At 38.6% G+C, this 27,151-nt stretch overlaps 2 protein-coding genes, 1 long non-coding RNA gene and 1 pseudogene across 3 annotated transcripts in view; 1 reads left to right on the top strand and 3 right to left on the bottom strand.

Annotated features, from left to right (window-relative positions):
- LOC145469714 (E3 ubiquitin-protein ligase TRIM45-like) overlaps positions 1-27,151 on the bottom strand; it is a 322,349-nt gene that overhangs the window by 270,880 nt on the left and 24,318 nt on the right. The window lies entirely within an intron of this gene.
- On the top strand, positions 12,857-26,499 carry LOC145469833 (uncharacterized). Its single transcript, XR_014042376.1, has 8 exons — positions 12,857-13,233; positions 16,397-16,475; positions 19,081-19,150; positions 21,360-21,440; positions 22,347-22,458; positions 24,186-24,249; positions 25,612-25,709; positions 26,410-26,499. It is a non-coding gene; the product is annotated as an uncharacterized LOC145469833 (long non-coding RNA).
- On the bottom strand, positions 14,040-15,079 carry LOC145470359 (histidine N-acetyltransferase-like; annotated as a pseudogene).
- Positions 16,487-18,944, bottom strand: LOC145469768 (uncharacterized). The gene has a single exon (XM_081453570.1). The coding sequence runs from the start codon at positions 17,964-17,966 to the stop codon at positions 16,797-16,799; it is 1,170 nt and encodes a 389-aa protein (XP_081309696.1). The 5' UTR covers positions 17,967-18,944; the 3' UTR covers positions 16,487-16,796.

The raw sequence follows: 27,151 nt of genomic DNA, 5'->3' as shown, positions 1-27,151 counted from the left end.
GGTGAACAAAAATGTTAAGAACAATGAAATATTATTTCTCTGTTTCCAGCTCCAAGCGCCCCTCCAGCTAATGTTACAAGCGTTCAAGTTACACCTAGAGGGATACAAATCGAGTGGTATTTACCAAAAGAGGAGGACTGGAACGGCATCATACGGGGATTCACGATTATGTTTTACAGGTAAATTATGACGCAATAATTATGCACTCAGATAAACTATTAACAGAAATTAAATAAGAAGGCATGAAATATATTAGCTCCTAAAACTATTAGGGTTGGTGTTTCATCAGGGGCTCCATACACTGTAGCTCGCGACAATATTGTATTTCTTACAGAAAAGATGAAGGGAATTCGTCAGCCACGTCTGTCGATGTACCAGTCAACAATTTGAATGTACAGCTTCCGGGACAATCTGGAAATGGAGGCTCTCGGAGAAGGAAACGAGCTACAGACCTATCTTGGTCACTGACCGGCCTTGAAGAATACACCATATACATTATTCACGTTCAGTTCTATACTGTTGGTATCAGTCCATACAGCCTTCCTTTGGAAATACAAACGGCTGAAGACGGTAGGTGTGGGGTAGGTAGTGGGATGATGGGGAAGTGGGAAGGGAGTCAGGGAGTGTGAAGGTTGGGAGCAGAGAAGTAGGATGGTTAGAGGGCGAGGGGATAGTGGAAGCGAAGGTGTGGGGTAGTGGTGTTTGAGTAGGGTAGTCAAGGGAAGCAGGGGAGTGGGGTAGGGGAAGTACAGTTAGCCGCACCTTGGCACCAGCTTCTAGAAGCACATGCTGGAAATACCTTCCTTTTTTTAGTCCGGTCAAAACTGCGTACTAAAGGGGCTTGGCAATGAGTTGGCAATAAAATCTATTGAAACCACCAAGTATCTCCCATGTGATATGAAGGAGTCGTCATCCATGTTAATAACAACCAAGATTACTAAATTAATCAACGTTCAATTTATTTTATTATTGCACAGCACCGTCCTCACCCCCCACAGGGGTCCTCGCCACTAACAACGGGAGCTCCACGAGTTTATGGATCACGTGGTCTGATGTCCCGGATATCGACCAAAATGGAGTCATAACGAGTTTTGTGATTGGCTATTGGCTAAAAGACGACATCGGATCACGTATCAATTTTAATGTTTTAAAAACTAGTGTTTCTTCACCTTCCAAAAGAAGAAAACGAGCTTCAGGTGCTTCATATAACTACGTTTTAGAAGGCCTGGGAATATGGACGGAGTATTACGTGGTAATTGCAGCTGTTACAGTTAGCCAGGGACCTTTTAGTGAGCCTTACTTGGTGCGAACTGACGAAGGAGGTAATGTGGAGTATATTTGTTTTCATCCTTTAATTTAGTAACCAAGAACGTGCAAAGATAAAATGGAGCATGGAGCGGTGAGCAAAAATTGCCCGATATAAAGAACAGATGTTATACTTTAAGCTTGAGACGTAGTTATAGAGAATTCTTTTTTCACAGCTGTTTCATCAATATTCCACGTGCACTTCAACACTCTAGAATATGGCGTTCTTTTCCACGTTTATTTTTTACAATGTGTATTTTATTCACCAGTCCCCTGTCTGCCACCACAGTACGTCACCTACGATGTCCCGGGACTTACTATGCTTCTTGCAAAGTGGCAGCCAGTCCCCGCGCACTGTCGCAACGGAGTGATCCTGGGTTACAGAGTCAGATACCAACAACTGGACGGAGCTTCCCCAGCCAGGATTGAAAACACAACAGCTGATGTACTGTATGCCTTTCTTTATGATATGGACATTTATGCTAATTACAGCATTGAAATCACTGCCTTCACAAGGAAAGGTGAAGGGATTGCGACGTTGGATCTTGCCTTACCAGACACACTTGGTAAGTGTTTGGACTTAACATACGTGAGAAATTTTGTTAACGGCGCCAGCGAGAAAAGGTTGAGAAGCAAAGAAGTAAACGTGAAAAATGTCATGTCTTGTTGAATGAAGCTATCGAAACCACAAAAGTTTTCAAGCGTTGAGAACACATGCGCGAGACAAGTCCTTTGAAAATATATATTCCTTTATCCCGTGACTTTAACACAGATGTGCATTCATGTAGGCATGGAATAACGCACGTCCATATACGCGTCCCATTGCACGCTAAAAACGCACGCGGATACATGCGTAGTATGTAAAGCATACACGCTAGCAGTATGAAAACGCGCTAGTACACGCGCATTAGCTAACGCCCGCTAGTACATACACACCAGTAAACGCGCGCTGGTGCGCGCGTGTTACTACACGCACGTAGGTGTTGGCAGAGCTCGCGCTTCCTTTTGTAATCTACAACTTCATTTTGTTTGACTCAAAGGGCCAAAGAAGACACCGACCAACGTGACAAGTTACAACTACACGTCCATCACTTCTGTTAATGTCACTTGGTTACCTTTTGACGACTTGTTTATACTGGAGAGAATGCTTGGCTACCGCGTCTCTTACCGGGCCGTGAGGATTGGTGACGAGAATGTAGAGAAGGAGGAGGCGCCAACGTACAACTTCACAGTTCGTAAGACAACTTTAACAGTTGTTATAGAAGGACTGGAATCGTACACTCGGTACCAGATCAACGTGTCCGGGTTTAGTCGCCAGGGGGATGGGCCGAGTGCGATCACTGAAGGAGGTATGAGAAAGAAAAGGCATTTTTGAGTTGCTTTTGTCAGCAGCGCCTGGCGTGATACCTTGTCATTTCTTACTCCTTATGGTGGCAGTAGATTTTGAAATACATTGACTCGCAGCTACACAAGCCAGCGCTGAGGAAACACAGTTCTTGAATCTGTTAAAGAAGTTGGAAAAAGTCTAGCAAGGGATAGCTCTGCCCAGAAAGTCGAAGGAAATTAAAACGAGACTACACCTATCGTTGATATCTTTTTCAATAATAATCACTTTCCTGGACGTTTATTCGGAAACTTTTTTATCGCGCACAAAGTTAAAGGTAAATGAAACACGAACGAAATCACCTTAGAAAATGAAAGAAAAAGAATACCAAAAAAAAAAAAAAAAAAAAAATCCGAAAAACCCCACTTGGTCTTTTTCCGCCTGCTAACACTGAAGACCTCAATATTGTGCCTTTAACGCATGCCCCAATAAGATATTTTGTAAAAAAAAAAATACTTGGAAGTGGAAAGGATTGCTCAAATTAGGTTTCTGAGAGTTTAGCTGCAATTTCTCTCAATAACACTTACAAAAAGGCTTTGGTAGTCCCTGTTTAAATGCAATTACCATTGGTTATTATGCTAAACATTTTTAAGAGGACTTCACATGTAACAATCCTAAGTGTAATCGCGGTCTTTTCGTCAGATACATGTCGCTGTCAAAAACGACTTTCTTCGAACTATCGAACTTTCCCGCCGTATGTAGATCAATTTGACGTGAGTGATGATGGACGTTTCACTGTAGCCAACATGACGGGGATGCTGCCTAAAATTCTCGATGACCTTGTGGTCACGTGCTGTCAATCTTGTGGAGCTCACGGAAGATCGTATGTGGACTTCAAGTATAACGGCACGAATGGTACCGCTAAACAAAACAGCGAGAAAGAGATGAAGTTCTTGATTGAGGATCGTAACGATCTCAGGTAAGTGAAACTGAAAGGAAGTTAGAAGCTGTGACAATTTTCCTGTTCTCATGCATTCCTTTCTGTTTAGAAATTTGTCAATTTTTTGCGTCTAAACTCATTACGGCAAAATCGAAGGTCAGTCCAAAAATATAGTTGATTAACATTCACACAATTATATTCTTAAAGCTTCTGCGATTGATTTTTTTTGTAAGATCTGTGTACCTTCATTTATGTGAAGTGTAAAAACCTTATTGGTTTCTCTCGAAAATATCAGTCTCAAAAGGGTTAAAATTTTCCTTTTCCCAACTGACTGAGATTTGAGGCCACCATTGCTTAGCACTGTTCGCGATTAGTTACATTTGTGAAGACTAGCTCTTAATCAAATAATGCCACAACATTGGTATCATACAAATTCGATCCCAGTGTTTGATGAACATGTTTTGGTTATCTTCATGTCATAATGGGTTACCATAGCACTAGTACAACCTGCTAAAAACACCCTTAATTTAAGCTCTAAGTGCTAATTATTTCTCAAAAACAAGTGCGGTGACCCCATCCCATTTTTTGTAGAGAAATCGTATCTGGCATGATGAAAATCAGTCTAAGCTCATGCAAAAATCTTAAGAAACTCTTCCGAGAAAACTAAACCTTGATTTTGTTCTCAATCTCAGTTTCCCAGTGTATGGTTGGAAGTGGCAGGAGTATTACAGTGCCGATTATCGTTATATTCCACTGGTTGAGTCTCCGGGCGTGGCTTTCATAATAATCGAAAAAGAAGGTCTTAGCCCGTCACAACGACTGGTAAACGAGGTCTTTGCAACTTGGCCCTACATGGTTATAACAACGTTACTTGCTGCTTTAGCCGGGATCGTTATATGGTTCTTGGTAGGTAACAACCTTTTAGCACGTCGTTTAATTTATTTCATGCATCATTTATCTTGAAATAAGAGGTTTAATTTTTTGGTACATGTGTGAAAAGCAACGTTCAAACGAGTATGTCTGGGTAAGGATCTATGGTGCCTCGTTTTCATGTCTTTTCCTGACTTAAAAACGAGGCAGTCAGGTCAAGAACCTCATTGTTGTTGTTTGTCACGTGCTTTTAGCTGTGAATTTTCTCTTTCGCAGGATACAAAGTCCAATCCAGATCATTTTCCTCGCACGTTCCTCCGTGGTTCGGGAAACGGGTTTTGGTGGGCGTTTATTTCCATGACAACGCTAGGGTAAGAAGTAAACAAAACAAACAAACATCTGTTTATTATTTACGATACTTTCATTTGGCTCAGTAACTTCTCTGTATGTTTCTCAAATAATCCAATTCAAGCCAGCCACCCTCGATCGTGGCTTTGGCCTTTTGTCAAGAAAGGCTGGTACCGTAATGACAATGCAGGTCCAAAACCTTACATAACAAGGACCTGAACCAGGTTAGATATTTCATGACCGTTTTCATATAAAGTAACAATCTGGTTAGCTCACTATATGGTTAACACTCGTCTCCGGTTTGTTTGCGGTTAATTCCTCTCAGGTTTGCTTGCGGTTAGCTTTCAGTTTGTGGTTTGGACGACACTGTATTACATATGTTAAACTACGTTTCGAATGACCCTCATGTAAAAATAAGTGAGTCATTGTAGTTCAGGTCCTTGTTAACTAAAGTCTTATTTGTCAGTCACATCACCTGATATATTAAGACAGGTTTGCTGAGGTTTCTGATTGCTTCAGAAATCTGTGGCGTTGTTTAGCATTTCAGAGTAAAGATCTTGTCTTCTGAGCGGTGAAGTAACATTTGTGGTGCGTATCTCCTCTTTCTGTGCAAGTCTGACGCACCGAAGCTTACTCGGTAATTCTGACGTTGCCCAAGTAAATCGGAACTGTGTGACAACACATAGCCTGTTCCAGGCTCTCAGTTTGTAGAGACGAACGAAAGGGGAACTAAGCGGCGAGCGCGAGAACGAGGTAGATCTTTCTCCCCACTACGAACCGAGCCCCTGCAACAGACTAAACAACCCAGTTTAAAACTAGAGAAGAGTAGCAGCTCTCGTAAGCTGCAATTGTTAGATTTATTGTAGCACGCGCAGCTGTTATAGTTTTAGGGCTAAGGGGGTTGTTTCTGTTGTTTGTTCTATTGTTCCCTTAAAGGGTATCGAGCCATTTATGTGAGACCTCACAAGTGCTGCTCCCTGATCTTATGATCAGACTGTTTGTGTTACCAAACTTTTTCATAGTGTTTATTTATGATTACTGTAGGTATGGTGATAAAGTTCCCAAGGCTAATGCATCCAAAGCGTTCGCCATTGTCTGGATATTAACTGGTCTAGTGATGATGGGCATACTGAGCGGCGCTCTCACAACCGCAATTACGATCTTCGTGTTTGAGGCTGACATAATCTTGTACGGTACCAAGGTAGGACCAGGATATTGTAGGTGCAGTAAAACCTCACACGTCAACAGTTAGGTAAACACGCATTACCAGGGTCTACTAAGTCAAGGGCGAAATTCTGTGACGTAGCCAGACTTAGCCAGTGACTTTCGTCACCTAAGTTGCTTAGCAACTTGATGTAATCGTGTTCGTAATATTTTCGTGAGTGATCCTGCTTTTCTCTTTTTTTGAACACTCTTCGGATGCTTCCAGTCAGAATAGATTTAACACAAGACCATTTGTCATCCGCGGCTTAAAACGCGCATGCACATACAGTAAACACCCGCGTATAAGAACCTAGAATTTTTGGGTTCAGGCTGAATGGGTTCTTATATTTTGGGGTAGTTTTTCCGAACTCAGGCTGATTAGGTTCTTAGTAGGTTCTTATTTGTAGGAGTTGTCATAGTGATACCATTCAGAGAGCTACTGTAGTACTAGTATGTCATAATGGTTGAACATTTGTATTTTAAACCGCAAAAATGCCAAGCCTTATTTTTTAAACAATAATAAATTCAGTATCATAGGCTACCATATTTACAGTTGTATTTGATAATAATGTAAATTGTCAACAGCAATATAAATATATAAATAAAAACAGCAAAAATAAATAAAAACCCAATTTAGGGAATTAAAATTGAACCAATTTGAAAATAATCAGATACAATGTGAAACAAAATATTAATTTTCTTGCGTATTGAAATAAAGATGCATTGGCGGTACCGTACACAGAAAGAACAAACATTTTCTTTGGGTATCACTGTTACAGTTGGAATGAAAAAGACAAGCAGTAATGTGTATTTCACATGAGCAAAAGTCAAGGCACTCTACAGATTCAAGTCCCAAGGCTACACCAGTATAATTTTATACAGTATTCTATACTCTGTATTTAAAAGATTTTCAATTAAACAAATAATTTTCATGGTGTTTCTCAGAAATTTCACAATTTCTATCAATTAAAATCCAGTATTTTGGCTACAAAATAAGAGTGTTTTTTTGTATAAGAACCTATTGTTCTTTGCCAGCCTAAATAGGTTCTTATATATTTGGGTATTAAAATGCCCAATTTCAGCCTGTAGGTTCTTAAATCACTAGGTTCTTATACGCGGGTGTTTACTGTAGGCGGTCAAAACAATCAACCTCGTTCTCAGGTCCTACACTGGTGTTAAAGTGCAAGGTGGTAGCCAGTCCAAGTATCGACAAATAACAACAGAATTAATCCCATGCCAAAAATGGCAAGACTTAGTATAGTGAAAAACGAGCTCATACAGATATGAAAAATGTCATCAAGCAAGTTGGAGTCACAGTGTTTTTTTTCTTTCTTTAATAGGTCGCGGCAATTCAAGACACACCTGAATACAGACTAGCTGTGGCAAGGAATGCCAGAGTAAATGAAGGTACTCTAAAAAAGAACTTGGTTATTAACAGCAATATTTTTCTTAGGCACTCAGAAATCCTCGTTGCTTGTTATGTTGGTATATCATTTCATTCAGCACGATTTTTGTCGCAAACATATTTTTTTAAACATCAAAGAATATCAAACCGACAAAATACGCATCAAACAGGACACACGTAGCGTTACCAAGGTTGCGTGTCGTACTGTAGCATGACCGCAGCGTAACCTAGTCAAGCGTGACCCAAAAGCGTGACATAGCCGAGCGTGACCTCGAATAATTGGTTTACTTTTTCAGCCAAAAACTACACAACCTTTACCGAAGTTTACGATGCTCTCATCAACGAAGACGTACAAGGAATGTTGATCGATACATACGAAGCTGGATACAAGAAAGATCAGTTTAAAGACCCAAGGATCCGAATTCACACCATTTATGATTACAAGTCTACATACGGTGTGGTTCTAGCTGGAAATTCCACCAAACTTTTACAGTGTTCTAAGAGTTACATGCAGTCACATAGAGCTGAGATGTATGAACACATTGCAAAGTTTATCCACTCCATTGAGGTAATTGAGAATTACAGTCATATGAGCCGAGGTAATCGTCGTGTGAGGTGTGCTTTCAATGTGATTCAAGTTAACACAAAGAGATTCTTTTTCCACGATATTATCTATAGGACGGTAAAGCATACTTCAAAGGTTAAGTAGGTGTATAAAGTAGCAATTCTGGTCGACCTCGTTATATTATTCAATTCTATATGATTTACATTATATAACAACACACTACATGGTGCAGTTGGTAATTGTGCGAAACCCATTTATCATAACTTGATGAATATGGTGAGACAAATTAATCGAAACGAAAGAAAAAACGGCAGACAGATAAACGAACAAACGAACGAACGAACGAACGAACGATCGATCGATCGAACAAACGAACAAACGAAGAAATGAGCAAACGAACAAACGAACCAACCAGCCAGCCAACCAACTAACCAACCAACCAACCAACCACGAACCAACCAAGCAACAACGAACCAACCAAACAGCAACGAACGAGCGAACGAACGAACGAAAGAAGGAAAGAACGAATGACCGAACAAACGAACGAACGAACGAAAGAACGAAAGAACGAACAAGAGAATGAACGAAAGAACAAACGAACGAACAAAAAGAAAGTAAGAACCTGAGAAATGACCCCCAGCCTCTCTCTAGCTGGTAAGTGCCGCTTTCATCAAACCCTGGCTAAATAGTGTCCTTGCCCAACGTTCCCCTTCCGCGGCCGGTTGTAACTCCTTCACAACCCGCCTCGCTCCCTGGAGAGTGTAGATTTAATATTTATGTTTGATTTAAACAGGAGGAACATGTTCCTGAGCTTTTAGAAGTTTCCTCAGGCCTGTTTGACCCTCAGAATGAAGTTTTCAGATATTTTTCGTACATCATTAGTGCTTGCTTAGCCGTGGCAATCATCCTGGGGCTTATGTGGGAACACAGGAGAAAGGTGCGAATTCGGGAAGCTGAACAATGCGGTAAGTCCCTGATATAGCTAACAGTATTATAGCCCTCAGCTGGTACGCGCGCTGTGATTGGTCTATTAAGCGGGCCGCATTCTACTGCGCGGCCCGCTAAAATTTAAAGCTGTTTTCGTGGCCAAAATGTTTCGTGATTTATCACCAAGTGTTCTTATTTTTTAGCACGTAAAATTTTTAAAACTCTCTTTTATTTCGGAAGTTAATTCTGTATTAAAACTTGCTAACGACTTAAGAGTCACTTAACAACGATTTCAAATTGATTCGTTTTGCTTTCGACGTGCGTCAGAAATTTGAAGCCGTTCTGCGTGAATAGAAATCGTTCCCGAACCCGTCAGACACACAGTAGAGATGTAATAAATATCTGACTAACCTCGTTTTCTCGACCGTACTGTAAGTTACGGATCCTCGTTTTTCCCTTCGATTTATGGCCCGACATAAATCGACAGGGAAAAAACTCGGTCCGTAACTTACAGTACAGCCTTCGAACTCGGTTAGTAAGAGGTATGTATTATCATTAATAAGCAGGATGGGCGCTTGCTTTATGGTTAGTGCGCTGAACATCCGGAGTGAGCGGCCTGGCCTCGAGCCCTGATCAGGGTCATTATGTCGTGTTCTGCCTTCTTAGACAAGACATTTGACCCTCAGAGTGATTCTCTCCATCTAGGATTAAAAATGGGTGTCAACGACGTTACTGTAGCTAAATGAACCGATAGGTCACTAAGCTTGAACGCAAACTTCACCCAGTTTGCCTAGAGTAAGGAGTCAATTGTTGATGGAATTGATTTCACTGAATTACCTGTATTAGAACTAAATCGAGTCAGTCAATGGCCAGTCACAACAAACGTAAACAGCCAAATGAATCAATGAGTACTCGAGGCAAAAACACGTAAACGATAATATGCGCGGGAAAAGGCGTGTGATCAAGTCGCGATTTCTTTTGAATTTGCATCTGATTGGCTTAGCTGGTGGCGCCATGTTTTCAAACAAAACACAGTACGAAGACATCAGTGATCATCGCAGTTATGAACACAACATAAGCAGCGGTGAAATTAAAGCCTGAAAAAAAATGAAATTAACGCCTGAGAAAATCACTGATGTCTTCATACCTTTCTCCGCAGTTCAAATATATGATCTTTCATATATTCATTAGCAAAACACAGTAAGTGGTAAAGCAAAACTAAAGCAATTCTTGATTGCTTTATGTAGATGAAGTCATTTTTAACATTGTTCAACTGAATTGCCTTCAAAACGAAGGAAAGTACAAAAAATGATTTAAACCAATGTAGAAAACGGAAATAACACATTACTTGCAAAAGATTTCGGAAGATTTTAATTTCGGCCAAAAAAAAAGTGTCCGAAAAAAAAGTGTCTAGTTGAGACACTACTTGACATACGTAACGGCTTGATAGAATTTGAGTCATTTTCTCGTCGGTGTATTCATGGAACCTTGAAGCTGCAGTAAAACTTTCATTTCCAGAAGTTGTTTAAGTTTAAGTCGTGTTTTGCAGGCGTTAATTCGCATTAGATTTGTTTCAGGAAAATGTCCGAAATTTTTGTCCGAAATTTGTCCGAAGTAAGACAAAAGGTGTCCCGGCCCGAAACGTCCGAAATTTTTGCGTCCGATTTTCTTTGCAAGTAATGTAAGCTAAACTGGAACATAGATTATGGATGGCCATACGGATTCTAACTTGGTTTGTTGTTATTTGTTTATTGTCCCTTTACTTTGGTAAATCATTATTTGAACCTTCTTTTATTAGTTCTGAAAGCCTGATAACGATGAACTTGAAACATTTAATTTGGACTAAAATCGTTAACGTGCCCAATTCTTGTTCGGCCCCTAATATAATCTTTGTAAGCAAACTGCATGAAACACAATAAAATGATGCTGAAACTACCTTTGTTCCCACTGTGCCGTAACACTCCACTCCCTTTAGTTTTTGTTTTTTTTAGTGACGGTATTATAATCTATCTTTTTATCATTCGCAGAGGGTCATCTCGATAGAGAAAAGACTAGAGAACTGCTTGAACAGATGAAGACTTTTGTGGAAGAATTTTACTGCAATTTCAAGGCAAACTATAATAAAATGATGAAAAAGCACCGATTGCAGTTAAAACGCTTTAAAGCTCAGCATCCCAACAGCAAGCTGGTTTGTAACAACCGGCCTAACGCTAAACAGGGTTTCTTTAACGAAATGTGTGACCGAGAAATGAAGTTCTCATCTCTCGTAGATTCTGGTGGAGCCAAATCGGGCAGAGTTACAGCTTTACTGCACTAATTTTCAACCAGTGTAACCTTTAAAGGAACCAGTCATATTTTCATCACTTTAAGCCGGTTTTAGCAAAGCTCAAAACCATACTTAGATGACTGAAAAAAGTAATTAATTGAGTTTTTAGGGTAGTAAATCATAGAAAAATATCCCGGTGAGCCTTCAGCCTGGAAGCGGTATAAAAGATTCCTTTTGACCACTCAAAACTGACCATAGTTTAACTGTACAATATGCAGGACATCGTTTTCCTTTTATTCTAACTTGCATTTACGTATGTCTTTCTTCTCTTACGGTAATATCGTCTTTAATGTAAATATTAATTTAAATTACACTTAACATGCGGCCAATGCCAACTTATATCTGCATGACAGTGACCAACTCGAAAGCTCGTTGGCTACTTTGGTCACTGTACACATGCAACTAAATATTGTTTCTTCTAGTTTATTTCTATTTGTATTTTTTTCTGTATCATTGTAAACCATCTTATGTTATGTTAAGTTGTTTTCTGTAAACAATGTGCAATAATAAAAACTGAAACTGAATGTTCCAATATTATCGTGGTATAATGGCTCCATGTATCAGAAATTCTGTCTGTAAAAATACCTTCCCATTCTAGTCTCCCCAGGGTAGTCTACTGGGGTCGTCGCAAATCATATAAAGACTTCATATCACGTGACAACCTGAATAGCGGTTAGAGGTTGAAATGAACTATTACAACTACAAACTTGAAAGTCCTTTTTAATTCTTTTTTATTCCTGTTTACATTTAAGTCATTTTGGTTCATGCATGCATATATAAGTCAACAACAATTGGCTAAGTATGGCTCATTAAACTGGCTGGTGTTTTATAAATACATTTTATAACATTTTATAAATATTTTACGATGTATATAGGCTTAATTATTTTATTTTAATTATTTTTAATATTGCTACGACTGTCACTATTTCTTTCAAATTTTTGCGGGCCATTAGGTTATCAGTTTTAATACTGTCAAATGTTACCCTCGTAAAATAAAGTCTTACTTACTCCTCGTTTACTTACTTACTTTGATCATGTAATCAATTAAGGAAATCTAGCAGACAAACTTCTGTGCGACTATTTTAAATATATTCTCAAAATAAATCATTTCTATCAGCACCAAATGTCGAAAACAAGTTTTGAAACTCATATAAAACATTTGAAAATACAGTTGAAATGAAACTTTTGGAGAACTTGGAGCGAGAGCGGCAAAAAATCGTACCACCCCCTGCTTCATCGATTTTTTTGCTCTCTCTCCAATTTACGCGCGGCCGGAATGCGGAAAAGCTCTTCGTACGAGGAACGCTTGCTACGCCAGTTCTCTCGCGGATTATCTTACCAAGCGTGTTGCGTGGATGTTTTCTGGTGGATCCGAATGCACGCGATCAAACTCCGGGTCACAGTATTGGCTGTTTTTGGACCCTCCCGAGATTTCTGAAACCAGGAGTGAGCTAAAAATAACTTAATGAGGATTAACTTGGGAATTAGGCCTATGGCGGGGATTACTTCACTAACTCTTGATCCTCTCTTGAGCCAAGCAAATATTAATTAGCGACTGGCGACTTTTCCAACCCTTCTCCGCTAAGACTGGGGACAAAAATATCACGTGACATAGAGATGCCATTGTGACCGAGTGAGCTTGGGGTCAAGAGATAAAAACAAAGATGGCGGAAGACATGTGGGCATGTGGAAAAAGCTTTGAGTGTCATGCTCTCGTAAATGGGCTATTGCCCGGGGCTATTGCACAGGGAAATACAAAAATCTCATTGAGAAATAACCGAACTGTTGAAGGCTGATGCATAGAAAGACATTCAGCAAGTAAGACTGGATAAGTGAGACTGGATAAGTGAGACTGGATAAGTGAGACTGGATAAGTGAGAAATAACTTGGCTGAACGAATTGAAACAGGCCAAGGAGAGCAGAACAGGGGAGATTCAAAATGTCACCAGATAAAGACAAGATAAACAGTAGCTGAATGGCAGAACAGGAAGACAACTGAATATTTGGCACCATATAGCAGGTATGTTTATTAATAGTTGTTGTGAATAATTAGCACTGAATAATCATGATATCCATTGTGAAGGTAACGTGTAAAAAACATTTTAAAACTACAGGCAGTTTCTTCGAAACACATTTTAAGATAACAAAAAAACAATGGTTCAAACTCAATGAGGTCATTTTCAAGTTAAAAAGTGATTACAATATTCTTGCATACCCTAAACTACTGCTTTTAAGCCCCTCCGCTTATAAGCTGCCTCCTCCAATTATAGGTCCATCTACCGGTAAACAAAAAAATACATCCAGTTATAAGCCTCTGCCACCCCCCCCCCTCCCCTCCTCCCCCCGCCACCCCCAGATGAAAGCCCCCCTCTAGCTTTCCTTGTTTTGAATTCGTTTTAATACGAGGTTTCAAAACAAAATAGTTAACCCCTCCATTTATAAGCCCATCTTAAAGTCCTTACAAAGTTGTATAAGCCCAGGGCTTAAAAGTGACAGTGTAGGATATATGAGTAAAATTTACATGTAGACATGTGAATTTGAAATGACAATAATGTAAAAATGCACTAAGCAATACAAAATGTAAGTGATAAAACTCTAAAATACTAAAGGCTAGATCAAACAATATTTTTTTTTGCATAGAACAAATTTCTATTAGAATAAACACATTATTTACAATACTAACTAACATAACTTACAATACTAACCTTACTTTAATTTAATCGCGATTTACATGTACACTACTTACAATAATTATTTTAATAGGGACGCTACTGAAAACCAAATTTTGTTGTACTTGGTGGAATAGCTCTTCTTTAAATCATGAGATCAGCTGTCCTACTGTAGCAAATCTAACTGAAAACATACAACTTTATTTCCTGAAGATTGTCTGATTTTCTAAGCTGCAATTTGTCTTCCATCAGCATTCTTCCATCAGAAGTCAAATGTTCGCTTTGAGTTGACGAAACAAAGATAAAACGGCCTTTGATAGTTTCACAAGCACGTTTGAATTGATGTAAAAGGTGAGCTTGGTAGAGACATTCGTTGCTAGCATAAATGTGCATTGTCCAGTGAATGTAATCAATTCGAGGGGTAGCACACCCAAGGTTGAATGACTTCGGGTAAGAATTGGTGCAACATTTCTCGATGTAAAATTCGAGATTCTCAAATTCTTGTAACAGCTTTTCAAAATTTGAACTACACAGCTTGAAGGGGAGACAATCATAGAAAAGAATGCTGTCTAAAACTAGCTGTTGTGCTGCAGGGTTAGAAAAAATAATATCTAAAATATATTCTTTGGTACATCTAGCAATCCTGACGGTTGAAATTTCTTGACTCTTTTCTTTTGCATGAGGTGCTTCCTCACCAATATCGTAAGACAAGACTTCGAAGTGGTGAATTGTCTTCAGCTTAGTTAGTGAGTTCTTGCTAAAGTTGTTGTACCTTGTTACTAAGCGCACTCGGATAACACTCTGGAAATTGTGTCGGACATATTCATCGAGCACCCGCGAGAGCTTTTTGCTAATACCACAACCACAGTATTCTGGAAGGACATGCGCCGCTCGTCAAATACATGTCTTTCCGTCATCTACAATAAAACCAGCTGTCAAACCAACTAGTTTTTCACTGACAACGGCAACCATAACAGCGCAATTCTCCATCTTCATCCATCTATGAAATTCAAGTGGTAGATAGTCATGTCCTTTGTAAATACCCCTTGACAAATTCGCGACTTCTTCCAAATCGCTCAGCCAAGCAAGACGAAACCTCACCTCTTCCACGCTGTAGTTTTTTGTGTGACTGACGAGCTGCAACAATTCAGACAGCAATTTATAGCCACTAGTATGTCGACCTGTGGCAATTTCATGTATTTATCATTGGTTGTGTGACCTCATCCTTAGGGTGTTATGCCATTGTGACACATTGTCACAATGCTTCATTAGCAGAGCGTTGGTATATATATAATATATCTCGGTGTCCTCATTTGTATTCATTCGAGTCAAACGGCGGCTTTTTCGCCTTCTAAATTAAATACCCAATACAATACAATACAATACAATACAATACAATACAATACAATACAATACAATACAATACAATACAATACAATACAATACAATGCAATGCAATACATGACAAGACAAGACAATACAATACAATACAATACAATACAATACAATACATTTACAATACAATACAATACATGTACATGAATTTATATAGCGCTCATTTTCAGAGCTCAATGGCGCTTTACAATGTTTGTAATGACTAAAGCCAACTGGCATTTTGAATATTGGTGTATAGGATTGTTGCAAACTTTATTCAGTTAAGTTATTATTCAGTATGTATTTTCAGTTTTCGTTATTTTGTACAGGTGGGTATTGTTTCTGTAAGTCATTATTATGTCATTTTGATCGAAAGGACATAATAAAGAGGGTCATGCAAGACTCCTGTTGACACACCTTGAAGTGGTTTTTTGACACATGATAAAATTATTTTAAATTTTGTCTTTGCTTTATATTATTTGAGTATGAGTCATGTAGTAGTTGTTTGCCAAAGTATCACAGAGACATTTGGATAAAAATATGTGAAAAGTGAAATGAACATGTCATTGGATGGACATATTAAGGCCATGGAACTTGATTCCATAGGTGGGTTGACCCACCTAGCCGTGGTCAAAAACTAGCCTGCAGTTATGCGCAATTTTATCAGCTCCGCCAATCCTTTGGAGTGAACTTCTTCAAGTGGATGTATAGTTTAAAATTTCAGTGGAGTTCACCCCAACCCTTCCAAGCAATAGCTTGGCATTTGCTCATGTCTTTATTCTATAGGTGAGCCATTTAAAATTTAATTACCAACAAGGTGTGGGCAATTGCCTACCTCTGGGACAACCCCAGAACATTTGGCAGCCTTGTGGATTTGTGACTTGGCACCCATGGCCACCCTGTTAATACAGCAAAATTTGCATGGCCAGTGGGTTACTGTTTTATAAACAGCGTTTCACTGTACCCAAAATAGTCACCACAAGATTTCTAACCTGAAAAATGCTCATGGTAGCTCCCAGATTTCAAATCCCAAATTTGTCTATGTACCTCCCGGTCATCCTTTAGTTACAACACATTCATCTGCTGCTGTTCATGTATATCATGTTCAGGGCTGAGCATGCATTATTGTTTAATTTATAGATGCACAGCTGGAAATTCATAGAGCATGTACATGTCCCAGATGTTGTGTTGCCAGTGCAATCACTGCCCCTTCTCAGAGGTAAATATTTTTACTTTTGTATGCTATAATTATTCTCAAATGAATAGAAGATGGTATTCCTTTTGAGGTCTAGAAAAACTGCATTAATGCATTCGCATCTTGAAGCAGTTCTTTAAGGCTTCATGCATGCATGTTTTTTTCTCAGAGAACATGGAATTTCATCTTCTATTTGCTATAAACATTTCAAAATAAAAATGAGCGATAGAAACTTTACACAACGTTTCAATGTCGTCATGACATCATTATCAAGTGACAAGAAAATATCGGTTCAACAGTGTTATATATGCGGTGAGAGGTGTGATTGTTCATTAACATATTTGTCTAAACAAATAGTTTCGCACGGATGGAATCTGATTGCGGGTTCAAGTTAGGTTTCTTCTTTCTAATAAACAGCATTTCGTAAATCAAACAATCCAGTTTTCCATTGCATTTCTTTAGGACGGAAAAATTATTGGCAAGGTCGTCGATGTTATAAAGGCCATGATCGTTCTTTAAATGCTTTCCGATTGCGGAGAACCTGTGTTCATCAATACGTTGGTGCAAATGCCGGCTGGTATACCCGACATACTCTGCATCGCACAGATCACATTGGTAATTGTACACTACACATTGTTGATTAAGTAGAGGTGGTTTTGGTTCACGCATCTTGAGATCTTCACAGATTTTGCGACTCTTGAATACTGGTTGAAGAGTGTGATCGATTTTCTTGCTCAGGTCAGATAGTTGTTTTTTCACTGCATCGGCCGACGTTCGATCTTTAAATGGCAATACCACCTGGTGAACAGTATCTTCGTTGACAGGTAGTTGAGGTGGCACGAGAGGATCTTTGGTCATCATTGAGGTGACAAAGTGAGAAATGACGGAGTTAATAAGGCTTTCAGGGTACTTGAGGTTCATAAACATCAGCTTCAGGCGATCACATTCAGTCACGAAAGACTCCCATGTGGATGACAGGTGAAAAGCATGGTTTAACATGGTTTTAATGAGAGATTTCTTGTACCTTTTGTCCATATGGCTTTGGTGATGGAGTAGTAGGCCGGTATTTGTTGGCTTCCGGTAAACACTGGTTTCCAGTTTGTGACCTTTCTTAAGTATTTCCATACCAATAAATGGTAGCTTGTTGTCAGAAGCTAGTTCCATTGTGAAATTTATGGATGGGTGACAGTTGTTAAGTGTTGTGAAAAAGGCTTCTGCTGCTGGCACATCCTTCATCGTGGCAAGCGTGTCATCGATGTACCGCCTATAAAACTCTGGGAGCTTGTTGTCATGTTCTAATTTCTCTTCGATGGAGCAGAGAAATGCATTTGCCATAAGGGGTCCCAAAGGTGAGCCCATTGCCACTCCGTCAGTCTGTTCATAAAGCTTGCCATCGAACTGGAACAATTGGTTCTTAGTTGCTACTTCTAGAAGTTGAATCAGGTCAGGCTGGGTGATGTTTGACTTGTGTGTTTCATTAAACCAGTTGTTTAAGAACGCTTTTTCGGCGATCATTTCGATAGTTTCCTTAAGTAATACATTAGTAAACAAAGACGTGACATCATAGGATACCAAAATGTCGTTTTCGGTGACTTTTAGGTCTTGAATCTTTATAACATCGACGACCTTGCCAATAATTTTTCCGTCCTAAAGAAATGCAACAGAAAACTGGACTGTTTGATTTACGAAATGCTGTTTATTAGAAAGAAGAAGCCTAGCCTGAACACGCAATCGGATTCCATCTGCACGAAACTATTTGTTTAGACAAATATGTTAATGAACAATCACACCTCTCACCGCATATATAAAACTGTTGAACCATTATTTTCTTGTCACTTGATAATGATGTCATGACGACATTGAAACGTTATGTAAATTTTTATTTTGAAATGTTTATCGAAATTTAATCTCATTCGAATATTTGCTATAATTCAGCAATTTACCAGCTATTTAAAAAATCGAGCACAATTTTCCCTAGACTAAACTCCTGTAGCCAGTAGAAATTGTGATGCCATAAAATGTTTAAATCTTAAGTGTAACCACAAGCTGTAAGGAGTGATTTTACAGAAAGTTTTAGACTTTTTATGATTACACTTGAACTACCTGTATGGTCATAAGTCAATTGCTATGGTACATACATGTCATAGAGTACTTCTTGCTTACATTCTGATTCATAAAAATTGCTGAAGTCTATCACTTTGCATGTAGGGCTCTATTTCCCTTGTAGGGAAAAGGACATGTTGAGGATTATGATGATCACTTTGCATGTAAAAGGTGTAAGCCACCCCTTGTTCTTTAGCCCCACCACCCCTTGCTTCATCCATGTTTTTGCTCTCACTCCCAATTTGTACGCAACCAGAATGCGGAAAAAGCTCTTTGTACTTGAATGCTTTGTACACAGGCTTCTTGTTTTAGTATAAAGACTTCACTTGAGTAATCAATTTTTTTTAATAATGGAACACAATCACCTTGAGGATATTTCCATGATTATTTATTGTAAATTAATTGGTCCTCTTATAAAGTCAGTGGATTAAACAGGTTAAGCCTGTAATGCCTGTAATTAATTTTCCTTTGAAGTGATTAAATATTATCCAGCTTAATGTATCTTTCATTTGCTTTCCTCCTTCAGGAGAAAAGAGCTCATGACAAGTGGTAATGTTCTCTGTGACCTGATGCCAAGATACACAAAATTGCATTCAGTTAAGTATTTGTCCAACTTCATCCTTTATTTCACAAAAAGCTACATAACTGCAACTTTTACGTGTACATTTTTGTGAAGTTATCGAACCCAGAATGGATATGGTCTGGTCCTGTGACTATTTGTATACTGACTGAGAAAAAATATCATGATTCCTTTTTATGTCCTCAGATTTAGATCCGAAATTAAGTTTGTAAATTTATGTGGCTACTCGGCTCATTTATTAGTTGCTATTCTGAGTACATTTTTTTTGTGTGACAGACTCTAATTTTAATTATATATTTCTGTAAAATTGTAAATATGCGAGTCATAATAATGAGGTTTGTTGTAACAGTTTGATTGATTGTTTACTAGTTAAAGTCAATCAATCAATCAGGGGTTAATGAAAATTTGATTTATCCATCAATACAAGACAATTCTTTAAAAAAAGTTAATAAGGGATGTACAAAATTAATATGGATATGGTCAGTTTCACAAAAACCTCTTCCAGAGTTTCTTGATCTATATGTAGTGCCATATAAAATTGATCTGCACAGGAGATGGGAGGAAGAATTGACCCACTAAGGAGCTGGTTCCACTGAAAAATGTTTTCCTGAGTTTCTTGATCTGTGAAGCATAAACTGGTCCAACATTCCAAATTGCCGGCACAAGTTAAAAAAGAAACACTTAATATTTAGGAACAATTGGACTGTCTGCATGCACTGAATGGATCTTGAGCTTTGTACAGGAGATAAGTGTAAGAACTGGCCCAGGAGGGAGCTGGTTCCACCAAAACTCTCTTCCTTAGTTTCTTGATCTGTGAAGCAAAAACTGGTCCCACATTCCAAATTTCTGGCACAAGATTAAAAAGCAAAACTTGTTTAGGAACAATTGGACTGCCTGTATGCGATGAATGGATCTTGAGCTTTGTACAGGAGATTCATGTAAGAACTGGCCCACAAGGGGCTGATTCTACCAAAAATCTCTTCCTGAGTTTCTTGATCTGTGAAGCATAGACTGGTCTATCATCCAGATTGCCAGCACAAGAAAAAAGGAGACTTGATTAGGAGCAATTGGAATTTCTGCATGGGCTGAATGGATCTTGAGCTTTGTACAGGAGATGGGTGTAAGAACTGGTCCACAAGAGAGCTGGTTCCACCAAAAATCTCTTCCTGAGTTTCTTGATCTGTGAAGCATAGACTGGTCTCTCATCCAAATTGCCAGCACAAGAAAAGAGACTTGTTTAGGAACAATTGGAATTTGTGCATGGGCTGAATGGATCTTGAGCTTTGCACAGGAGATGGGTGTAAGAACTGGCCCATAAGGGAGCTGGTTCCACCAAAAATCGCTTCCTGAGCTTCTTGATCTGTGAAGCATTGACTGGTCCCGCATTCCAAATTGCAGATACAAGATGTTAAAAAAGAATTGTTTAGGAACATATGGACTATTTGCAAGTACTAATTAAATAGATCTGGAACTCTACAAAAGAGATTGGTGTAAGAAGTGACTTGTATAGGAGTTGATTCCATACAAAAAACTATAATTATCTCCAGTGCATTTCTTTCTCTGTCTGTGAAAGAGACTGATCGTACATAAACCATAAACAGTAAAAAAATGTCTTCTAGAAAAATGCCTTGTTATGAATTTCAATCTTTTGCATGATTGAAACTGATCTTTAGGTAGCTTTAGTACTGTTGTAGTTTTTTTTTTTTTTTTTTCTGTCCTCAGATTTAGAACCAAAATTAAGTTTGTAAATTTATGTGGCTACTCGGCTCATTTATTAGTTGCTATTCTGAGTACATTTTGCCTTATTAAATTAATTTTATTTGCTGTTTTATTTATTCTTTAAATGGCTTGTTTTTGTTGTTAGGGCTGACCTGCAAATTGGAGAAAAAATTAATGATATAAACATGAAAAAATTCACGTGGAGGAAGTGCCAGAAGATCTTTCTTGAGGCCATTTTTTCTCATTCAAGAAAACTTTTTTCAAAGTTTCTGCACAAAATTCTTGTCATCATTTTATTTGATATCATTGGCTTAAAAAATTTGCCATTGTATTTCAGCCAATCATAATCCAGAATTACGATGTGTAATTTGCATTGGTGTTACACTTTTTACACTGGTGTTACACTTGAACTGCACTGCTCTCAGCCAATCAGAATCGAGTAATTTTTTCATGTATTTTGTTAATTTAGTAAATACTCTTCAAATAAAATGTTTTACCCTCCACAGGATTTGAAGACCAAAGGTATGCAACCTAATGACCAATGACGTTGAACATGACAAGCTTTCATCGGTTTCACAAGAACACAGGTAATTTCCCTTTACAACTTTAGCATGACTAAAAATAGGTCCGTTAGGCGTACATATGGTACTCACCTTTATTATGATGTCCTTTATCCGATTTTAGTTTGGTTATAATAATTACTCTAGAGACCTAAACTCGTGTAAATTTATGGTTGTCGTCGATTGAAATTGAATTTTAGTTTTGGAATTTCCAAAGTATCTCATACAATCTGTGGCCTTTCGATCTGTGAGCAATGTTCTGTTTAATAGACGTTAAATTCATAAACTCTTTCAAGTATGTAAATCTTGGAACAGACAAATAATTATGCATGTAATTGTCAACTGCATTAAATAGAAATGTTATTAGTAACGGTCATAGAAAAGGTAATGTGGCATTAATTATTAATTTGCGCCCAAGAACTATTTATTTAAGGGGCACAGTCAGCTTTGGGACCGTGCTGATCTGGACACTAGTTTTCTCACTTTGAAAAAAGTTCACCTCAACCTGAAATCAAAGTACGTGTAGAAATCCGCTTCAAGCTTCACAGTGTTTGTTTGATTTTCAATCGTTTACTGAAGAACCTGTTTTTGAGTGTGCTTTCGCTCATCTCATGATATTATTTTTATAATTTTTGGTTAAAAACAGTATGGATTGCGTCTCTGTGATATGCAAATTAGCTATGAAATGGTATCTAATGCGCATGTGCGCCAGCTGATTGTGTCGCTTTAAAACCCCTTTTATTTTAATCAATTAAATTGCTGTAGTACAACACGTGCAACACAAACAATTATGGTAGATGTGTTTACGTTAGACAGTTTTCATCTTATTTCTGTTTATTCTTGGTCCATGGTTATCAAACAGCAACCAGTATACAATTTGATAGAAAAGTTGAATAAGGGTGAAACATTTTTATTTTTTGCTTTTGTTTATAGGTATCGACGGTGGGCAGTTTCAAATGTTCGAGATGTTTTGAATCTTATGCATCATTTACGCTGGTGGAAAAGTTCCTCTCACATTTTCTGTTAATACGAGGGGCAAATTAAAGTAAGTTATGTTGCGAACATTTACAGTGGATTTGATTATTTGAGATCTGCTTAATGTTACCTCGTTGATATCAACTCATTTAACTAACTCAAGATTACCCAATTAAAAATCTTTGACAAAATCCTTTAGCCAGTCTAATCAGGTAATGGAGCAAAAATAGTCACCTGCTTGCTGTTTTATTATGAGATTAATTCATTTCAGTGGGAAAAAAACAGATGTCAACAACAGTTAAGAGGGATCGACATTATCAATGCAGATTTCGAGATCGGTTGTCAAATCAGGGGTAGCAAGAGATCTGCTCCTTGAAAGATGTGTTATTCAGCCGAGATTTTGCTGGCTAGGAAACCCAGGGGCCTCATCCTCGTTAAACTAACCCTATGCCAGAAACTAAAGAGGTGCGGTGGCCTCATGGTTAGTGCGCTCGTCTCCGGATCGAGCGGTCCAGGTTCGAGCCCTTGGCCAGGGACATTGTATTGTGTTCTTGGGCAAGACACTTTACTCTCACAGAGCCCCTCTCTACCCAGGTATGGGTACCGGCAAATTTAATGCAGGGGGTAACCCTGCAATGGACTAGCATCCCATTCAGGGAGGGGGGGGGGTATAAAAATACTCCTAGTCGCTTCATGCTACAGAAACCAGGATAAGCTTCGGCCTGATGAGCCACTTGGCCCTTATGCTGACTTTACTTTTACCTTACTTCGCAACACCCCCTCCCCCCAGCCCATGCTACTGAAGGTGTGCACACTGTAGATATAGCCCTGGAACCACACCCCAAGTGTGTTTAGGGTGTGGAAATTCTTTAGTGATGTGTCTGTTGGCTGGGAAAGAGTAATAGGAAAATTTGCTGAGAAGTAGAAGTGGAGACATCTCTGTTCGGAAAAGCTAAGCCAACCTCAAGTTAACGTGGGTGAAAGCTAACCGATTCTTGACTCAAAATCCTGACTCAAAATCTAACCCGAAATCCAGGCTCGAAAGCATTTCTCGATTTAACCGCGACATTTACGTTCAAAACTAAATAGATTTAGTGTTTGATGCTGTGCATGGTTAAGTCAATAGTCATAAACTTTATTGAAACGTCAAGAGGTGAAAATAAGATAATGTAGCTTGATCGAAACTTCACGCACATGTAAAAGGAGATATTTCTTTTGATTACTCGCACTGGTCTTTGATGTTATAAAAGTGTTTGATATTCGTCTTTGCACTATGCAAAACTATTTAAGTCGTAGTTGTTAAAGATCAGAGACCCTATTCATTAATGGTTGCCAATTTAAAGTTTTTTGTGTGTATTTAAATTAGCCCAACTAACCTCGTTTGAGAGTAAAAATGTTTTTGAATTATCACCTCAAAAACGAGGTTAGTTGGGCTAATTTAAAATTCTTGCAAAATAATTTTTAATTGGTAACCATTTATTAATAGGGTCTATGTACTTTTAGAAGAATAGTATTTTGGCGAAAAATGTTGTTAGAGACGAAAAGCAGAGATAGATGAGTATAAGAACTGGCCCACAAAGGAGTAGGGTTCACCAAGGATATTCTCTCCGGCCTATGTGTTTCTCTGTCCTTAACAGAGTGATTTTTACATCAAAACAGTTCAAAAGAGAAACTTGCCTGGTTTTGAAGTTAGACTGTCTGCATCAGCATGATACAAATTGATCTTGAGTTAGCGTTAGTACCAACCCACCAAATGAAAAGGAAACACTTTTTAAATAATGTTCTTACCTTCCACAGGTTTGAAAACCAAAGGTGTTCAACTTAACGACTAAAGTTGTCAATCCGTTTCGCCAGATTACAGGTAAGGCCCCCTTAGAGAACTTAAATGGCTAAAAATAGATCCGCTATGCGTACACGGGGCACTGCGTTACTATACTTCGCCCGCGTTTAGTTTGGTTGAAATAGCGTTCGGGATCCGAATTGGTCAGTGTTGCTTGAAATTGCAATTTAGTTTGAGAATTTTCAAAATAACATATCGATGCTACTGTGTAGACCGGAGTACAAAGTTTCGTTATGTATCCTCAGCGGAACAATATGTAGCCTGTGTAGCTGGCATTTATCGCCTGTCAGTGACTTTTGGCGGCGGAACAGCCATGTTATTAATCTTATAGAAAGTGTTTTAAAAGCAACCTTGAAAGCTTCTTTGAGATTTCCTATGTATCTTTACTGCGCCCATAATTCAAGTTGCAGCGCGCCAGAGGAATTTCAGTACTAAGAATAACGAAACCCCTCATATATCGACAGTGGCTGAACGTAACTGTGTGTATAGACTAGTACAAAGAATATCGAATATATCGAGCTGTAAAAGTCTTGGATCCCTGAAGCAAGTTCGTTTTGCCGGGAGAAGTCATATCGACGTTCTCTATGATCCGAGGAAAAAGTACCCGGTTTTTCTTTTCTTCTTTTTTTTTTTTTTGTAATGGTTGAACGTAAAATACGATGAATTCTTTGCTCTTTTTCCTTTAATGTGAGCGATTTTCCACTGCCTTTTTTTTTTTGTTAAATGGCACACGCAGAAGGTTTGGTCGATTTATTTCTGGTTTAAAAGAAAAAAAAGGTCTACCAAACGCCAGGGCCGATAGTCGAACTCGCGCCTCTGTTAAATTCCGGAGCAAGACGCGCGCACTAAACCACTGCGCCAACTCGACTTAACATGATTTATCGCTGAAAACTTGACGACATAAGCATACCAGTGGCGCGCACTAATGGTCAGCGTGACGTAACTAAACAGCCAACACAAAGTAATACTATTGCGATTAACTGTTTTAGTTTTTGTTTTGTTTTGAGGGAAATTATATCTCGCGAGAGATACAAACGTAAAATTTTTTATCCTCAGGTTTGAAGTATGTACAACGTGGAACAGGCAAATAATTATAAATTTGTCATATTTACAGCTATCGCAACCTTTTGAGATAATAAAATCCTATTTTATCACTAGTGGTCGTAAAGAAGGTTAAAGGGGAGCTGATTATTATTTTGCGCTTTGGAAAAAAAATAACTTCAAAAGAAAGCATGATGTGTCTACCGCAGAGCAGAAGAACGGCACAATTTGCATCTTATTTGTGTTTGTTCTTGCCTTTTATTTTAATTTATACGCAAAGTTAACAGTGACAGTCGGATAGGATTAACCTCTTCTTATTACTGTACTTTTTGTTTCCTTTAGGCTTCAACAGCGAGCAGCTTCAAAGTTTGAGAAGATGGCTTTCGAGGACATCATGCACGCTATCGAAAGAATCCCGTAAACGCGATGGGCAAACTCTGGTAAGTCGTGTTGTTTACGTATTTACTATGCGTAATTTTATCTCGTTCCTATCAAGTCATTCAACAAACCCGAGTTAAAGAGTGTTTAAGGAAGTTTAGGTACAGAACCAGACAGATTTTAACCGGTTGAAGCCTTTTGTTGTATATTTGGCCGTAAACTTGGTTCGACGTCAACATTGCTTTTTAAACGTGAACAAAGGTGAAAGCATATTTTGCGATCGGTCTTGAGTCGCACCGGTTTAGGAACAGCTACATGCAGATGTGAAAAAAAATATTCTCTCTGAGAAATCACGCTATGAGAGTATGAAAATTCAAGTGCAAAAACGTGAAAAGGTCTATGAAAGCAATCTTACTACGACCGGTTTTGAATTGTCAGGCACAAGTACAAGCGTATCTAAATTTCGGAGATATTGTGTAAGTCTAAGTTGTTACGAATATGTGCTTTTGGAATAATATTCTAAGTCTTTTCACCAGTGAAAATTATTTGCATGTATAAGTTGTATAAGTCTAAGTTGTTATGAGCATGTGCTTTGGAATAATATTCTAAGTCTCCTCACTGGTGGGAAATATTTGCATGTGTAAGTCTAAGTTTTACAAGTCTAAGTTGTTAAGAACATGTTCTTTTGGAATAATATTGTAAGTCTCTTCACTGGTGGGAATTATTTGTATTTTGTTAAGTTCACTTTCTCTCCTATTTCAGATTTCTTTGAGATGACCAGTGTGGGGAAAGGCAAAAGAGAAAAGACCACCAATAACTAGCATTTGTTTTATACTTATAGCGAGACTTTTGAGCTCTCGTCCTTGTGGTGCAACCTTAAATGCACGCATGCGCGTTTGGTATCATATTTTACAATAAAATTTTTCTAAGTCTTTTGGCGGGAAACCTTTGTATATGTCAAATTCACTTGTGATCCCTTTCTTTCAGATGCCTTGAAAATGACCAGTTTTAAGAAGTGGCCAAAGAAAAATTGCCAACCTCGGAAGGAAGGCAAAAATTGATGTCGAACACCGCCACCTCCCCGCCACCACCACTAACTAGCATTTCTTTTATACTTATAGCGAGAGTTTGGTGCTACCATCCTTGTGGTACAGTAGCCTCTAATACGCATGTGTATTAGATGAGTTTCCCAGTTACACTGATGTACTGTATGTCCTGACTGTAAGTAACCGATAGCTTCGTGTCGGGTAACCCGAAGTTTAAACCGAAGTTCAAACTTCCGGTTCCCCGACACGGAGGTATCAGTTACTTGTATGTCGTGACTGTAAGTAACTGATAACTTCGTGTCGGGTAAACCGAAGTTCGGTTTAAACTTCGGGTTACTCGACACGAAGTTATCGGTTCCTTGCAGTCACGACATACAAGTAGCTGATACCTCCGTGTCGGGGAACCGGAAGTTTGAACTTCGGTTTAAACTTCGGGTTGACGTTATACGAAGCTATCG

The sequence above is a fragment of the Orbicella franksi genome, chromosome 15 (genome assembly GCF_964199315.1).
Source record: "Orbicella franksi chromosome 15, jaOrbFran1.1, whole genome shotgun sequence".
NCBI classification, from domain to species: Eukaryota; Metazoa; Cnidaria; class Anthozoa; order Scleractinia; family Merulinidae; genus Orbicella; species Orbicella franksi.
The sequence above is the reverse complement of the archived record's forward strand: the minus strand, read 5'-3'. Positions and strand labels throughout refer to the sequence as shown.

Coding starts and splice junctions, on each gene's coding strand:
- LOC145469768 (XM_081453570.1), bottom strand. CDS start 17,966: ATGATCGCCGAAAAAGCGTTCTTAAACAACTGGTTTAATGAAACACAC.